Source organism: Electrona antarctica (assembly GCF_951216825.1).
Source record: "Electrona antarctica genome assembly, chromosome: 8".
NCBI lineage: Eukaryota > Metazoa > Chordata > Actinopteri > Myctophiformes > Myctophidae > Electrona > Electrona antarctica.
Window position 1 is genome coordinate 36,418,835 of NC_136789.1, and position 13,020 is coordinate 36,431,854.

The 13,020-nt window shown below is 42.0% G+C and overlaps 1 protein-coding gene across 1 annotated transcript in view; it reads right to left on the bottom strand.

Annotated features, from left to right (window-relative positions):
- Positions 1-9,607: 9,607 nt before the first annotated feature.
- The window catches only part of LOC306928035 (uncharacterized protein), a gene marked incomplete at its 3' end in the record, with an annotated part of 61,864 nt that continues 58,451 nt past the window's right edge, over positions 9,608-13,020 (bottom strand). The window contains exon 7 of the mRNA XM_079507955.1: positions 9,608-9,729. Within this exon, the coding sequence (XP_079364081.1) occupies positions 9,608-9,729 (122 nt within the window). The remainder of the gene's footprint in view (positions 9,730-13,020) is intronic.

A 13,020-nucleotide genomic window follows, 5' to 3' on the forward strand; every position in this document is an offset into this window, starting at 1 on the left:
GCATATGTGATGTGGACAGAAGTGACAAAGCTTTACCCGTAAATTATGCTAAACGATAAATAAATCACATGCCTCCACAAACAGGGCGTGGCATGTGATGAGTTCTGGTATTACACACACACACACACACACACAAATGGCGTGAAACAATACATGGTGTGAATGACAACCTATGGTATGGTACCATGTAGCATGTAGCCCACTTACACAAGCAGCAGCAGTAATCAAAAGCTTCATTACTAACCTTCACTGCTAACAGCAGCCAGCAGTGGCAACAGCACCATAGAGTTTGTACCTTCAGTATCCACGTATCCTTGTCAGCTTCACGTTCTGAAATGACAGGGGGAAAGAAAAGAAAACATTTAGTTGTCGGCCTACAGGATGACACTTTGGAAGTCCTAACAGTCACTGACAGGGCTGTGTCACCATTGTTTTACTTTATTAATATTATCACACAAATTGTGATTAAAGCTGCTATAAGCAATAATGTCAAAATTGTAATGACTTTTTGGTATTCAGACAGCTAGCAATGAGTAAAACGCTCCCAAAAAAAAGATTTAGTCTCTGTGACACATCTGGGGCCACAATCTGCATTCAAAGATGTTCCTAGAAGCTTTGTCATTGGTTGGAAAAAAAAAAACCTGGTCGAAATGACTAACCAATCAGGAAGTAGACAGGCAAACCGAAATGACAAAGCTTCTAGGAAAACTTTGAATGCAGATTGTGGCCCCTAGATGTGTCAGAGACCAAATTATTTTTGGGGGAGCGTTTAACCCATTGCTGGCTGTCTGAATATCCCCCCTCCAAAAAAAACAGATTGTAATGATGTTTAGGACACAAGAAACACTTTCCTGGTGTTTGTGTGCATTACGTTTGTCTCAAACATTAAATAAAGGAGAAAAAAAAATGGAAATGGCAGCTCTACCCACTCAAGTTTTTAGCTTGTAGATCAGATAATTTGACTATATTCAGACTGCAGCCATCTTGCCAGCAAGGTGCCAACTAGGTGCAACTTCCCATTGACAGCCCATTCATCCACACAGAAAAGTCCCATCTTGTATTAAACAACGTCAAACTCAACATTGCAGCTGTACGGAAAGCTTGAATTATCCTCTTTCTATCTGCAAAGTGTTTGTTTCATAAATATCCACTGTAGACATTATTTGAGTTATGAGTTATGAGCTACTTCCTGTCAATACATTCCTTGCGGATGCTTATTTTTCAGAGTATCAGAGTATGGAAGCACTTATTAGTAAAGCAACCTCCTGCTGCCTCCTGCATTATGTGCAAATTCTAAACAAACAAGTGGTACACATGGGCCATTGAGTGATATTCAACAGGCACTTCCAAACACTGACAAAAAGAATCACCTGCAAGGAATTTCTTGACAGGAAGTAGCTCATAACATGTCTACAGTGGATTGTTATGAAACAAACACTTTGCAGACCGAGGATAATTCAAGCTTTCCGTACAGCTGCAATGTTGGCGAGTTTGACGTTGTTTAATACAATCAGGACTTTTCTATGTGGATGAATGGGCTGTCATTGGGAAGTTGCACCTTGCTGGCAAGATGGCCACCGTCTGAATAAACTCAATTGGGACACTTCACCCTTTTTGCAACCAGATCTTATTTTAATGATGATTTTTTTTTACTAGATATATTTTAGTATTTCAAAGTAGACACTGGGCTCACTTCCTTCCTGAACTACATGTTGTCTCAGTAAGACAGCCCCCCCCCTATCCACAAGTAGCAGTGCACCAAAGCATTATGGGAATTGTAGTCTGGGAAGGAAGTGTCCATGACATAATGGACACTTTGAAATACTAAAATATCTAAAAACACATATTACCCACATAAAAACCCCAGTAAAGTATTTGTCTCCCAAACATCATTAAAAGAAGATCTGGTTGCAAAAGGGGTGAAACGTCAAACACAATTTTAATTAACATGTAATGGTGACACAGCCCCAGTTTCTACTCCAGCCACATGTAATCCAGGTACGTACCGTGGGGGGCCTTCCGTCGCTCGGGTTGAAGATAGCCGGTATTAATAGAGCCGTGTAGGTTGTATGGCACAATACGTCCCGAGCACCGTACACCTCGTAATCTCAGGGAGCGTTCGTTGACACCGTTATACGTTTCAGCTCAGCCGAGTAGACACTCTATTACCAGCTATCTCCTGATGACTGCATCCAAGGTCACTGCATGACACCAAGGTCACATGATTAACCTGTAAGACACATACATATACCAACATTACTCTTTATCCAGATTTTATACATTGTAGAATTAATATAATATTAAGATGTTAAAGAATAAAAAGATTGAAAACATCTTCAGAAATCTACATTATATACAACTTGAGTAAAAAAAAGGTATTGGCATCTAAATGTACTTCAAAATGACCAAAAGTAGTGAAAATAGCAGATCTACAAGCTCACAATGCGTCGCATCGCAATGCATTGTGAGCTTGTAGATCAGCCACTTTCAAATGGCCAAAATATGGCTGTATGACAATGTAGGTTAGCCGCAATTTGCAACACTAGATTTTTTATAGTGGGATAAATCTAGAGTTGCAAAACCCTCCATTGATACAAATTGCATTTCCAATCTGCTTGTATTAGAGATTAAACACAAACATTGCAGCTGTAGGGGAAGCTTGAAATATCCCCTTTCAATCTGTAAAGTGTTTGTTTCATAAAAATCCCCCATAGACATGTTATGAGAAACTTTGTCAAGAAATTCTGTGCAGGTGAAGTGTTGGAGTTTGGAAGTGCTTGTCGAAGTCACTGAACGGCCCTGCGTACCACCCGTTTCAAATTGTCACATAATGGAGGCAGCAGCACAACAGGTTAATAAAAACGAGTGCTTCCAAATTCAAACACTTATACAATATCACAGCATGGAATTTGACAGAAAGTAGCTCATAAACTATGGTGGATTTTTATGAAACAAACACTTTGCAGATTGAAAGAGGATATTTCAAGCTTTCCCTAAAGCTGCAATGTTCATGAGGTTAACATAGTTTAATACAAACAGATGGCAAAAGCAATTTGGCTCAATGGGATGTCAATAGAGGCCATTACAACTCTAGATTCATCCCATTTTTTAAAACAAAAATCTAGAATTGTAAATTGTGGCTAAATGTAGGTTGTTTTGTAATAATCCAAATCTACAAAGTAAGCCTAACTAGTTAAAAAAATTCCAAATAGTGAGTATAAAAGCACAATGTAATGATTTACTTTCCACCACCGTTTAGAACAATGTTAGTTTGTTACTCGTTTGTTTCCTTCTCAAAAAGGAACAAGCATTCCTCACATTGTTGTCACAATAAACCATCCACAGTCCTACAAACACAGGTTTAAATGGAGGATAAAAACAGTCCTACAAACAAAGGTTTAAACAGTAACAATGGTGGCTTAAAAACCACATAGTTCTCAAACAAACTTACCATGAACCAGTTTAGCCCCAAACACTTCCTTCTGTGCTGTGCGCATGTCCGTTGCTATTTAAATCTGAAGCCCCGCCCACTGGATCTGGTCTATTCAACTACGTCACATGGTCTGTCCGTCATTGGTCCATCAAAGTGAATGGATCATCCACCGCAGCTGTGTGCACCACACGCACGCACGCACGCACGCACGCACGCACACACGTACACACACACACGCGCGCGCACACACACACACACACACACACACACACACAGGCGCGAGTGGTGGAACATATGGATTAGCCTGTACTCAAAAACGTTTTATATTAAATTAAATTATCATGAATAAATTATAAACGTTTTATTGCTTAAAGAAACCCTAAAATAACAGATATATAAACAGACAGACAGACAGACAGACAGACAGATAGATAGATAGATAGATAGATAGATAGATAGACAGACAGACAGACAGACAGACAGACAGACAGACAGACAGACAGACAGACAGACAGACAGACAGACAGACAGACAGACAGATAGATAGATAGATAGACCTGGGGGTCCTTGGGGAGGTTCCAGGGGGTCCTTGGGGGAGTTTGAATAATATCATTTCTTAAAATAAATCTTCTCTTCTGCGAGTCCCGGCCCGGGTACAATTTTCAGATAGGGGTCCCTGGTACAACATATTTTCAGATGGGGGTCCCTGGTACAACATATTTTCAGATGGGGGTCCCTGGTACAACATATTTTCAGATGGGGGTCCGTGGCCACAGACCCCCATCTGGCCCAAATGTATACATTATAGACCTAATGTGTGGGTCCACCGTCCTTGACTTGACATAAAAACGTTTCTAATCTTTTAATCTTCAGACACGTGCAGTGTCTGCTGGTGAACACTAGATGGCAGCAAAACGTCACTTTTCCAGTCTGTCCAGGACACACGACTTTAAACAATAATGTAGAATCACCTGCTCTCTCTCTCTCTCTCTCTCTCTCTCTCTCTCTCTCTCTCTCTCTCTCTCTCTCTCTCTCTCTCTCTCTCTCATATGTCAAAATTTCAGAAGGCATAATATAGTATGCAAAGATTCAAATCTGCAAAGATTCAAAGATGTAAAGATTCAAAGCTACATACTATAGCATGTCAAAATATCCGATTATTATAAGCGAGACCATGGGCTATAGCCCACGGTCTCGGAGTGATTTTCGACTTTCTTTTCAAATCTTCAAATGATGAAAAGGCGAGACCATGGACTACAGCCCATGGCCTCAGAGTGATTTTCGACTTTTCTTTCCAATGTAAAGGCGAGACCATGCGGACTATAGCCCATGGTGAGGATTTAAAAAATAATGAAAATAATGAAAAAAAAGGACATGCTATAGTTCATGGTTTCGGAAGACAGACTATAGTCTGTCGTTTTTCATGACTATGGATTCTCGTACTTGATCAAATATTTTGAATATTCTTAAAACATTTTAATAAAAAAAGCACAACATATGTTCAGATGGATGTCTGTGGACAATTACATATTAATCTGGGGTTCCTTGATGTGAAGAAATGTGGAAGCAAGCCCAAATAAGCAACTACTGTACACTTTAGAATCAAGCCCAAAAAAACATCAACAACTACCAATAATTTATTTGCAAGTGACTTTACAGAAAAAACAAGTCAAAGGTTGCTTATAATAAACAGACATGGCAACATGGCCTGAAGGAAGCAAAGCACACACACAAGCACCCCCAGTACCTTGGTGGGGAAAAACGTGGATAGTTCATGGTTTCGGAAGACATACTGTCATTTTTCATGATTTTGGAGGATTTAAAAAAATCCATTATTACCCATGGGCTATATGCAGCCAACACTTCCGCGTTCAGCTTCCTTGGTCTCAACTGCACAGGTTTCTTTCCTTCCAGGGAGCAACCTAGGACAAATAAAGGCACGGAGGTGCAGCCCGGTCTCCTGCGGGAGGTTTGCACATGCTCAGTGTAAACAGGAACTACGATGATGGAGTGTTCCAGCAGAGGTGCTAGATAGAAAGCTCATGACTTGTGATGTAAATAATGAGATCCAGAACAGTTGAGAATTAAACAGAAGTCACCCTTCCCTTTTCAAATGTTTTATATCATCCACAGCACTTGAATGAACAGTATCCATTTCACAAAAATAAAAGTTTGACACATACAAAACATTAACATTTAGTAAATGTACTTGTCCTTTATCTTTCAGTCTGTTATACACAACATTTTTTCCACAGTTATGAAATTGATATACTTTTAAAATAAAAACAAAATCAACTTTGTACTATTCTCTTTTTGTGATATCCTTTTTATTATTTCAGTTTATTTATATCAGTTCAGGGTCAGCAACTCTCATGCACCTCTAGCACCTCTGCTGGAAAACTCCATCATCGCAGTTCCTGTTTACACTGAGCATGTGCAAACCTCCCACAGGAGCCCTGGCCGCACCTCTGTGCACATTCCTCTTTAATGTTTCTAGGGAGCAACATGGAGTCCACCGTCTTCGCTTCCTGTCCTCTTTTATTAGTCCTTGATGTAGTCCAGGAAGTAAGTGAGACCAGTGTGGACACTTGGAAATACTCATATATCTAAAAACACACATTACCCACATACAAACCCCAGGAATGTGTTTCTTGTCTGCCAAACATCATTAAAATAAGATCTGGTTGCAAAAGGGGTGCAGTGTCCCTTTAACAATGTAAACACAGCCAGCAGCTTGTCAACACTTTGCTGCACCATTATTTACTGCATATCAATGAACATAAAAATGATTGCATGAATATTAATGAATATGACTTGTTAAATCCTGACAAATGTGGACACACACTGATGCTCATATTGTACTACCAGTAACCTATGAGCTGGAGGGAATAATGCAAGAGAAAATACAAATGAAATTCCATCATGTTGAATATAAAATAAGATCCATACACAAGATAAAACAAAAAACCATCACAAGAAACTATTAATGTGTTGTATTCAGTCATGTTGATATTGTCAGATTGTGTAATTCCTCTGCCTTTGCATCATTGTCATCCTGGATTAGACTGACTGATCATATGTCTTAAACTAAAGGCTTTCACCCTGTATGAGTCCTCATGTGTACTTTTAGATTACTTGTGTGAGTAAAGCCTTTACCACATACTGTACAAGAAAACGGCTTTTCGCCTGTATGAATCCTCATGTGTGTTTTTAGATCACCCGCCTGAGTGAAGCCTTTACCACATACTGTACAAGAGAAGGGCTTTTCGCCTGTATGAGTCCTCATGTGTGTTTTTAGATTGCTCTTCTGAGTAAAGCCTTTACCACATACTGTACAAGTATTGGGTGTTTCACCTGTATGAGTCCTCATGTGTATTTTTAGATCACCCGCCTGAGTGAAGCCTTTACCACATACTGTACAAGAGAAGGGCTTTTCGCCTGTATGAGTCCTCATGTGTATTTTTAGATCCCCCTCCTGAGTGAAGCCTTTACCACATAATGTACACGAAAACGGCTTTTCGCCTGTATGAATCCTCATGTGTCTTTTTAGATGACCCGTTCGAGTAAAGCCTGTACCACATACTGTACAAGCAAAGGGTTTTTCGCCTGTATGAATCCTCATGTGTGTTTTTAGACTAACCGCCTGAGAAAAGCCTGCACCACATACTGTACAAGCAAAGGGTTTTTCGCCTGTATGAATCATCATGTGCATTTTAAGATTTCCCTTTAGATTAAACACTTTGCCACACTTTGTACAGCTAAAATCTTTCTTCTCTGTGTGAATCGTCATGTGTGATTTTAGACTATGCTTTAGATTAAACATTTTGCCACACTCTGTACAGCTAAAATCTTTGTTCCCTGTGTGAATCATTGTGTGTTTATTTAGATCACCCTTTAGATTAAACACTTTACCACACTCTGTACAGCTAAAAGGTTTCTTCCCTGTGTGACTCCTCATGGAGTCAGGTTGTTTGGATGATTCCAGGTCCTGGGACAGCTTGCACTGTCCTCCTGTGTGACTCCTCATGGAGTCAGGTTGTTTGGATGATTCCAGGTCCTGGGACAGCTTGGCTCCTCCCACATGTTGTGTGTTTTGTGATTTCAGTGTGGTTAAAGCTGACTGATCTCCCCTAGGCTCCTCCCACTCATCACTGTCTTCAGTGTCAGATTCAGAACAGTGTGAAGAGAGAAGCTGCTCATCACTAGTTGGTTGTGATGTTCCACAGTCCTCTACACAGTGTGAAGAGAGGAGCTGCTCATCACTAGTTGGTTGTGATGTTCCACAGTCCTCTACATCAGCTTGTGTTTTCATGTGTTCAGTTGAGGTGCCGGCTACAGGCTCTGTCTCTCTGTTTTCATCATCATAATCTTCACTTTTCACTGCTAGTAATGTCAACGTTGACCCACCAGCCTCTTCTGCTTTTTGAAGTAGCTCCTCCTGTTCCTCTTTAATGTGTGGAGGTTGTGGTTCCTCCTGGACCAGACTGGAGCTCCTCTCCTCTTCAGGTGGAACCTCCTCTTTACACACAGGGACGAGCAGAAAGTCTAGATAAAACAATACAAAGATACTCTATAAAAGGTTTGAATCTTGTACCTCAGTGCAGAGTAGTGGATGGAAAAAGTATCAACAGATTAATCTTTAAATGTGATGGTGTGCTGACTGACAAAACAGTGAACTTGGATGGATGTGTTTTGCCACCAGGCGCGTAAGGGCCATGCCGCAGACAACGCAATTTCATTGGGGCACACGGCAGCCCACCCCTGCCGTCAGTAAAATAACATTATAAATACAAACAGAGATGCAAAGACAGTTGAGTTGACCAACGTTTGGCGGAGCCCGTTGGTGGCTGCTGCTTGCACACACGTGCCCCGCCCCCAACAGCTCTGGTGGAGTGTGTTGGCTAACAACTGGAGGAAGTCAGAAGAGGCGAGGGTGCAGGGGGTTCCCTCGACGTCTGCTACTGTCACTACTGTACAGTGCTGTGCTGTTTATAAACCTCACAGCAGCTACTGTCACAACTACTGTACAGTGCTGTGCTGTTTATAAACCTCACAGCAGCTACTGTCACAACTACTGTACAGTGCTGTGCTGTTTATAAACAAAAATGCAGTTTAGGCTTTTCAACACCCTGCGCGGTGGTGGGGGGTAGGAGGGGGGTGGGGGCGTATGCGCTGACCAGCCTGCGTGGTTACGTCGCTGTTCGCCACATATCGCTGCAGACAGAGGTAGGCTGACTAGGCTACTGTCTGCTTCAACTTCACTTCATCTCCAACTGTGATCTAGCTGTAATCTACAAGCCCACAAGGCGTCATGGATGTGCCGCGCTGTGGGCTTGTAGATCGACTGCGTTTGGCGCGTGACACCGTCGTACGACCAGACACGATTCAGGAATTACAATCTTGAGTGGATTCGAACAGCTGTAGCCTAGAACGATGATAATGGTTTAATATGGTGAACTTTACATTACAGACCAACACAATATTCAGTCACATAACTTTGAACTGCCCCTCCCCCCCAACAAATTATTACAAATCACACTTGTGTGAAGTGAGGGGTGCTCTTATCATCATACATAATATTCCATGCTCAACCAATCAAATCATCACAATTGTCATTCCGGCCAATCACTTTTGGTGTCTTCATTTTTCTGCCCCCACTTTTACTTTGCTCAGCCAATCAAATCATCGCTATGGGGTGATCAGCCAATCACAAGCCAATGTTTGTGTTCACACAAACCCGAAAAGCTGGTCATAGGAGGGTCTAGCGCCTCTAGTGGTCATAGGAGGGTTTAGCGCCCCTCAAACAAACAGGAAAAAGGTTTGACAAGACTTTCTATGAAGTGAAACAAAGGGAGGAAGTGCTGTGTGATCTAGTGTCTATCTAGACAGGAGCTCTTTGGTGGAACAGGTATAGGTCTACATGGTGGAACAGGTATAGGTCTACATGGTGGAACAGGTATAGGTCTACATGGTGGAACAGGTATAGGTCTACATGGTGGAACAGGTATAGGTCTACATAGACACAAAGTCTAAAGAGATACTGCTTTCTCTCCCCAGTGACATAAACAGCAGTTGAAAGGCGTTGGTCAATTCAGTCTCCTTGTTCAATTACTACATTAGTAGTAATGCAGTTCTTACCTGAGGGAGCGTCAACCCCATCAGCCTCCTCTGGCTTTAAACGTAGCTCCTCCTGTTCCTTTTAATGTGTGGAGGTTGTGGTTCCTCCTGGACCAGACTGGAGCTCCTCTCCTCTTCAGGTGGAACCTCCTCTTTACACACAGGGACGAGCAGAAAGTCTAGGAAAAACAATACAAAGAGACTCTATAATAAGTTTGAATCTTGTACCTCAGTGCAGAGTAGTGGAAGAAGTTTCAACACTGTTGATTTGGCAGATTACTCTTTGTCCACATTTTTAAATGTGACTGCGCTCTGTGCTGTAAATAGTGTGGCCGTTGTTTGTTTACATTGCAGCGCTCTCATAGAAGATGTGAGACGAGCTGAATGTGACGTAGTCATTATTATTTAGAAAGTAATAATCAAACATTCACTGTTAGATCAGTGAATGTTCTGCAGCAGGTTAGTTAACTTTGTTCAGGAGGTGTGGAGGTGTTTTCATTCAACTTTGTTCAGGAGGTGTGGAGGTGTTTTCATTCAACTTTGTTCAGAGGTGTGGAGGTGTTTTCATTCAACTTTGTTCAGAGGTGTGGAGGTGTTTTCATCTAACTTTGTTCAGAGGTGTGGAGGTGTTTTCATTCAACTTTGTTCAGAGGTGTGGAGGTGTTTTCATCTAACTTTGTTCAGAGGTGTAGAGGTGTTGTCATTTAACTTTGTTCAGGAGGTGTGGAGGTGTTTTCATCTAACTTTGTTCAGAGGTGTGGAGGTGTTTTCATCTAACTTTGTTCAGAGGTGTGGAGGTGTTGTCATTTAACTTTGTTCAGAGGTGTGGAGGTGTTGTCATTTAACTTTGTTCAGGAGGTGTGGAGGTGTTTTCATTTAACTCTGTGTCTGTGTGCACCACGGATTTGAGGACAAAAATCACACCCATGTGAAGTGATGGATGCTCTTATCATCGTACATCATCATGACATAAATTGTCATGATGTCACTATTTTAGTCATGTTTAGTTAATTTCCCCCCAATACATTACTCCAAGCTGTTATTGCCACCGCCCACATAGAACCACAGACTTCATTACTATTGGGAATAAAGTCCAAACCTTAATAAAACACTTTGGGATTAATAAAGTGACAACTTTTACAACATGTCCATTACCATTATCCAAATGAATTCCTTATTCTTTTACATTTTGAGAAAAATAGCCAATTTAACACTGAGGTGTCGACAATGTTTAGATTTGTTTTGTTTTGCTTTAATAGGAGCGGGACAGACTGGTGTTTTTTCCGCTACACAATAAGGCCTGTTTAGATGGAAATCTCACACATTCTAGAACGAAGTGAACTGTCAGAGACTGACGTTCACACATGCCCAGAATGAATGCATTCAAGCATTAATCAATCAATTAATTAATCAAATCAATTAATTCATCATCAATAATTATCTGAATTAATTAGTAACGTTAATCAAGCAGACAAACTGTACGTTCAGTTCACAGTTAACGTGCCCGTGAACGATCGTTATTTGAACGCGTTCAGGGACAACACTGCAAATCGGTATCGGCGAATATGAGTCTAACCATGAGTCTAACCAGCAATCCCACACAGGGGTAAGAGGTTGACACTATGCCAGTCTAACCAGCGATCCGACACAGGGGTAAGAGGTTGACACTATGCCAGTCTAACCAGCGATCCGACACAGGGGTAAGGGGTTGACACTATGCCAGTCTAACCAGCGATCCGACACAGGGGTAAGGGGTTGACACTATGCCAGTCTAACCAGCGATCCGACACAGGGGTAAGGGGTTGACACTATGCCAGTCTAACCAGCGATCTGACACAGGGGTAAGAGGTTGACACTATGCCAGTCTAACCAGCGATCCCACACAGGGGTAAGGGGTTGACACTATGCCAGTCTAACCAGCGATCCGACACAGGGGTAAGAGGTTGACACTATGCCAGTCTAACCAGCGATCCGACACAGGGGTAAGGGGTTGACACTATGCCAGTCTAACCAGCGATCCGACACAGGGGTAAGGGGTTGACACTATGCCAGTCTAACCAGCGATCCGACACAGGGGTAAGAGGTTGACACTATGCCAGTCTAACCAGCGATCCCACACAGGGGTAAGGGGTTGACACTATGCCAGTGTAATATAGCTGGGTAACAGCTGTCAGGACGTAATATTTCAAATATCAATATTCATAATTTATGAATATGAATTATTACAATATTACAATATAATAATTATATTGTTCACGTCACTGTAATGTAACATGAATTCTTGGACAGACTTGCATTAAATATTCCAACGGTACTTGTACTGTAAATATTGAGATATAATACACAACGACTTCTTAATGAAAATCATATACATTTATTATAACAAAATAAATCAAATGTGTACACACAATCCCAAAAATGGACACAGGTTTAAATGAAACCTTTTGATCAAAGTAAGGTCAGGTAAAGGTAAATAGTGATAGCTCATGAAACGAATAAAGGGAAAAGAAACATGAAATAATAAAAGAGAGGTTTCGAAAATAGCAGATCTACCTTCCAAAATAACATCTACCCTAGCCTGAATGCTACACTCAGTTGCCATCTATCATGTGACATATGCTCGCCTGTGTGTATAGAAGATCATCAGTGGATGGCAGCCATTGTCTGTAGCGGTGACCATGTGGTAGCTGGGCCGTGGTGCTGTCGAGCTAGCCAGAGGCTAGGGGCAGTGGATGGCAGGCCCAGAAGGATGTAGCTGGGCAGGGGTTTAGTAGTCGTCAGAGGCAGCTGGTCGCAGGCATCGGTTTTCCCTCGTCGGGATCAGCTTGGTGGCGCTTGGCTTAAGCTGACCCTCTTGAAGATTCGAGCGGCAGAGGAGACTTGGGATGTCTTATCCTCGCTGTGGATGGCAGGCGCGTAGAGAGAAGCTGTTGTCTGGTCAGTTTTGGGTTGCCTCACGGTCTCTGGGAACCGGCCGCTGTGGCGCTGAGGTCTTACCCAGAAAAATGGAACTTCTGTGGTGGGGACAGAGTCAACCCAGGGCCTGGTCAGAGGACAGCTGTGTGTGTGTGGGCGGGGACGTGCGTCAACCCTCCCTTGCTGCGGTCGTCCCAGTAGAAGTTAAGAGGAGAAGAGATGGCTGCTTGGCCATCTCATATATATTGAAGAGGCGGAGACTGGTTGTCCTTGTCATGCAAGGAGCTGCAGGGTCCGGACGTGTGTGAGCTGTAGGGGGCTGTCCCCTTAACCCATGAACCATAAAGCACATGAAATACTAACTCGTCACTAGTGGTTCTGGGGAGCTCCTATTAATACATCTGACTGAATATTTGCACTCAGCATGAATTTCCACATGTGGAGATATCAAACAGTACAGCCGTATGTAAATTAGAAGTCAGGCAAGCCAGAATATAATTATTTACAAACACACATCACATTAATTCAACGCAATATACAGTATATATATGGTT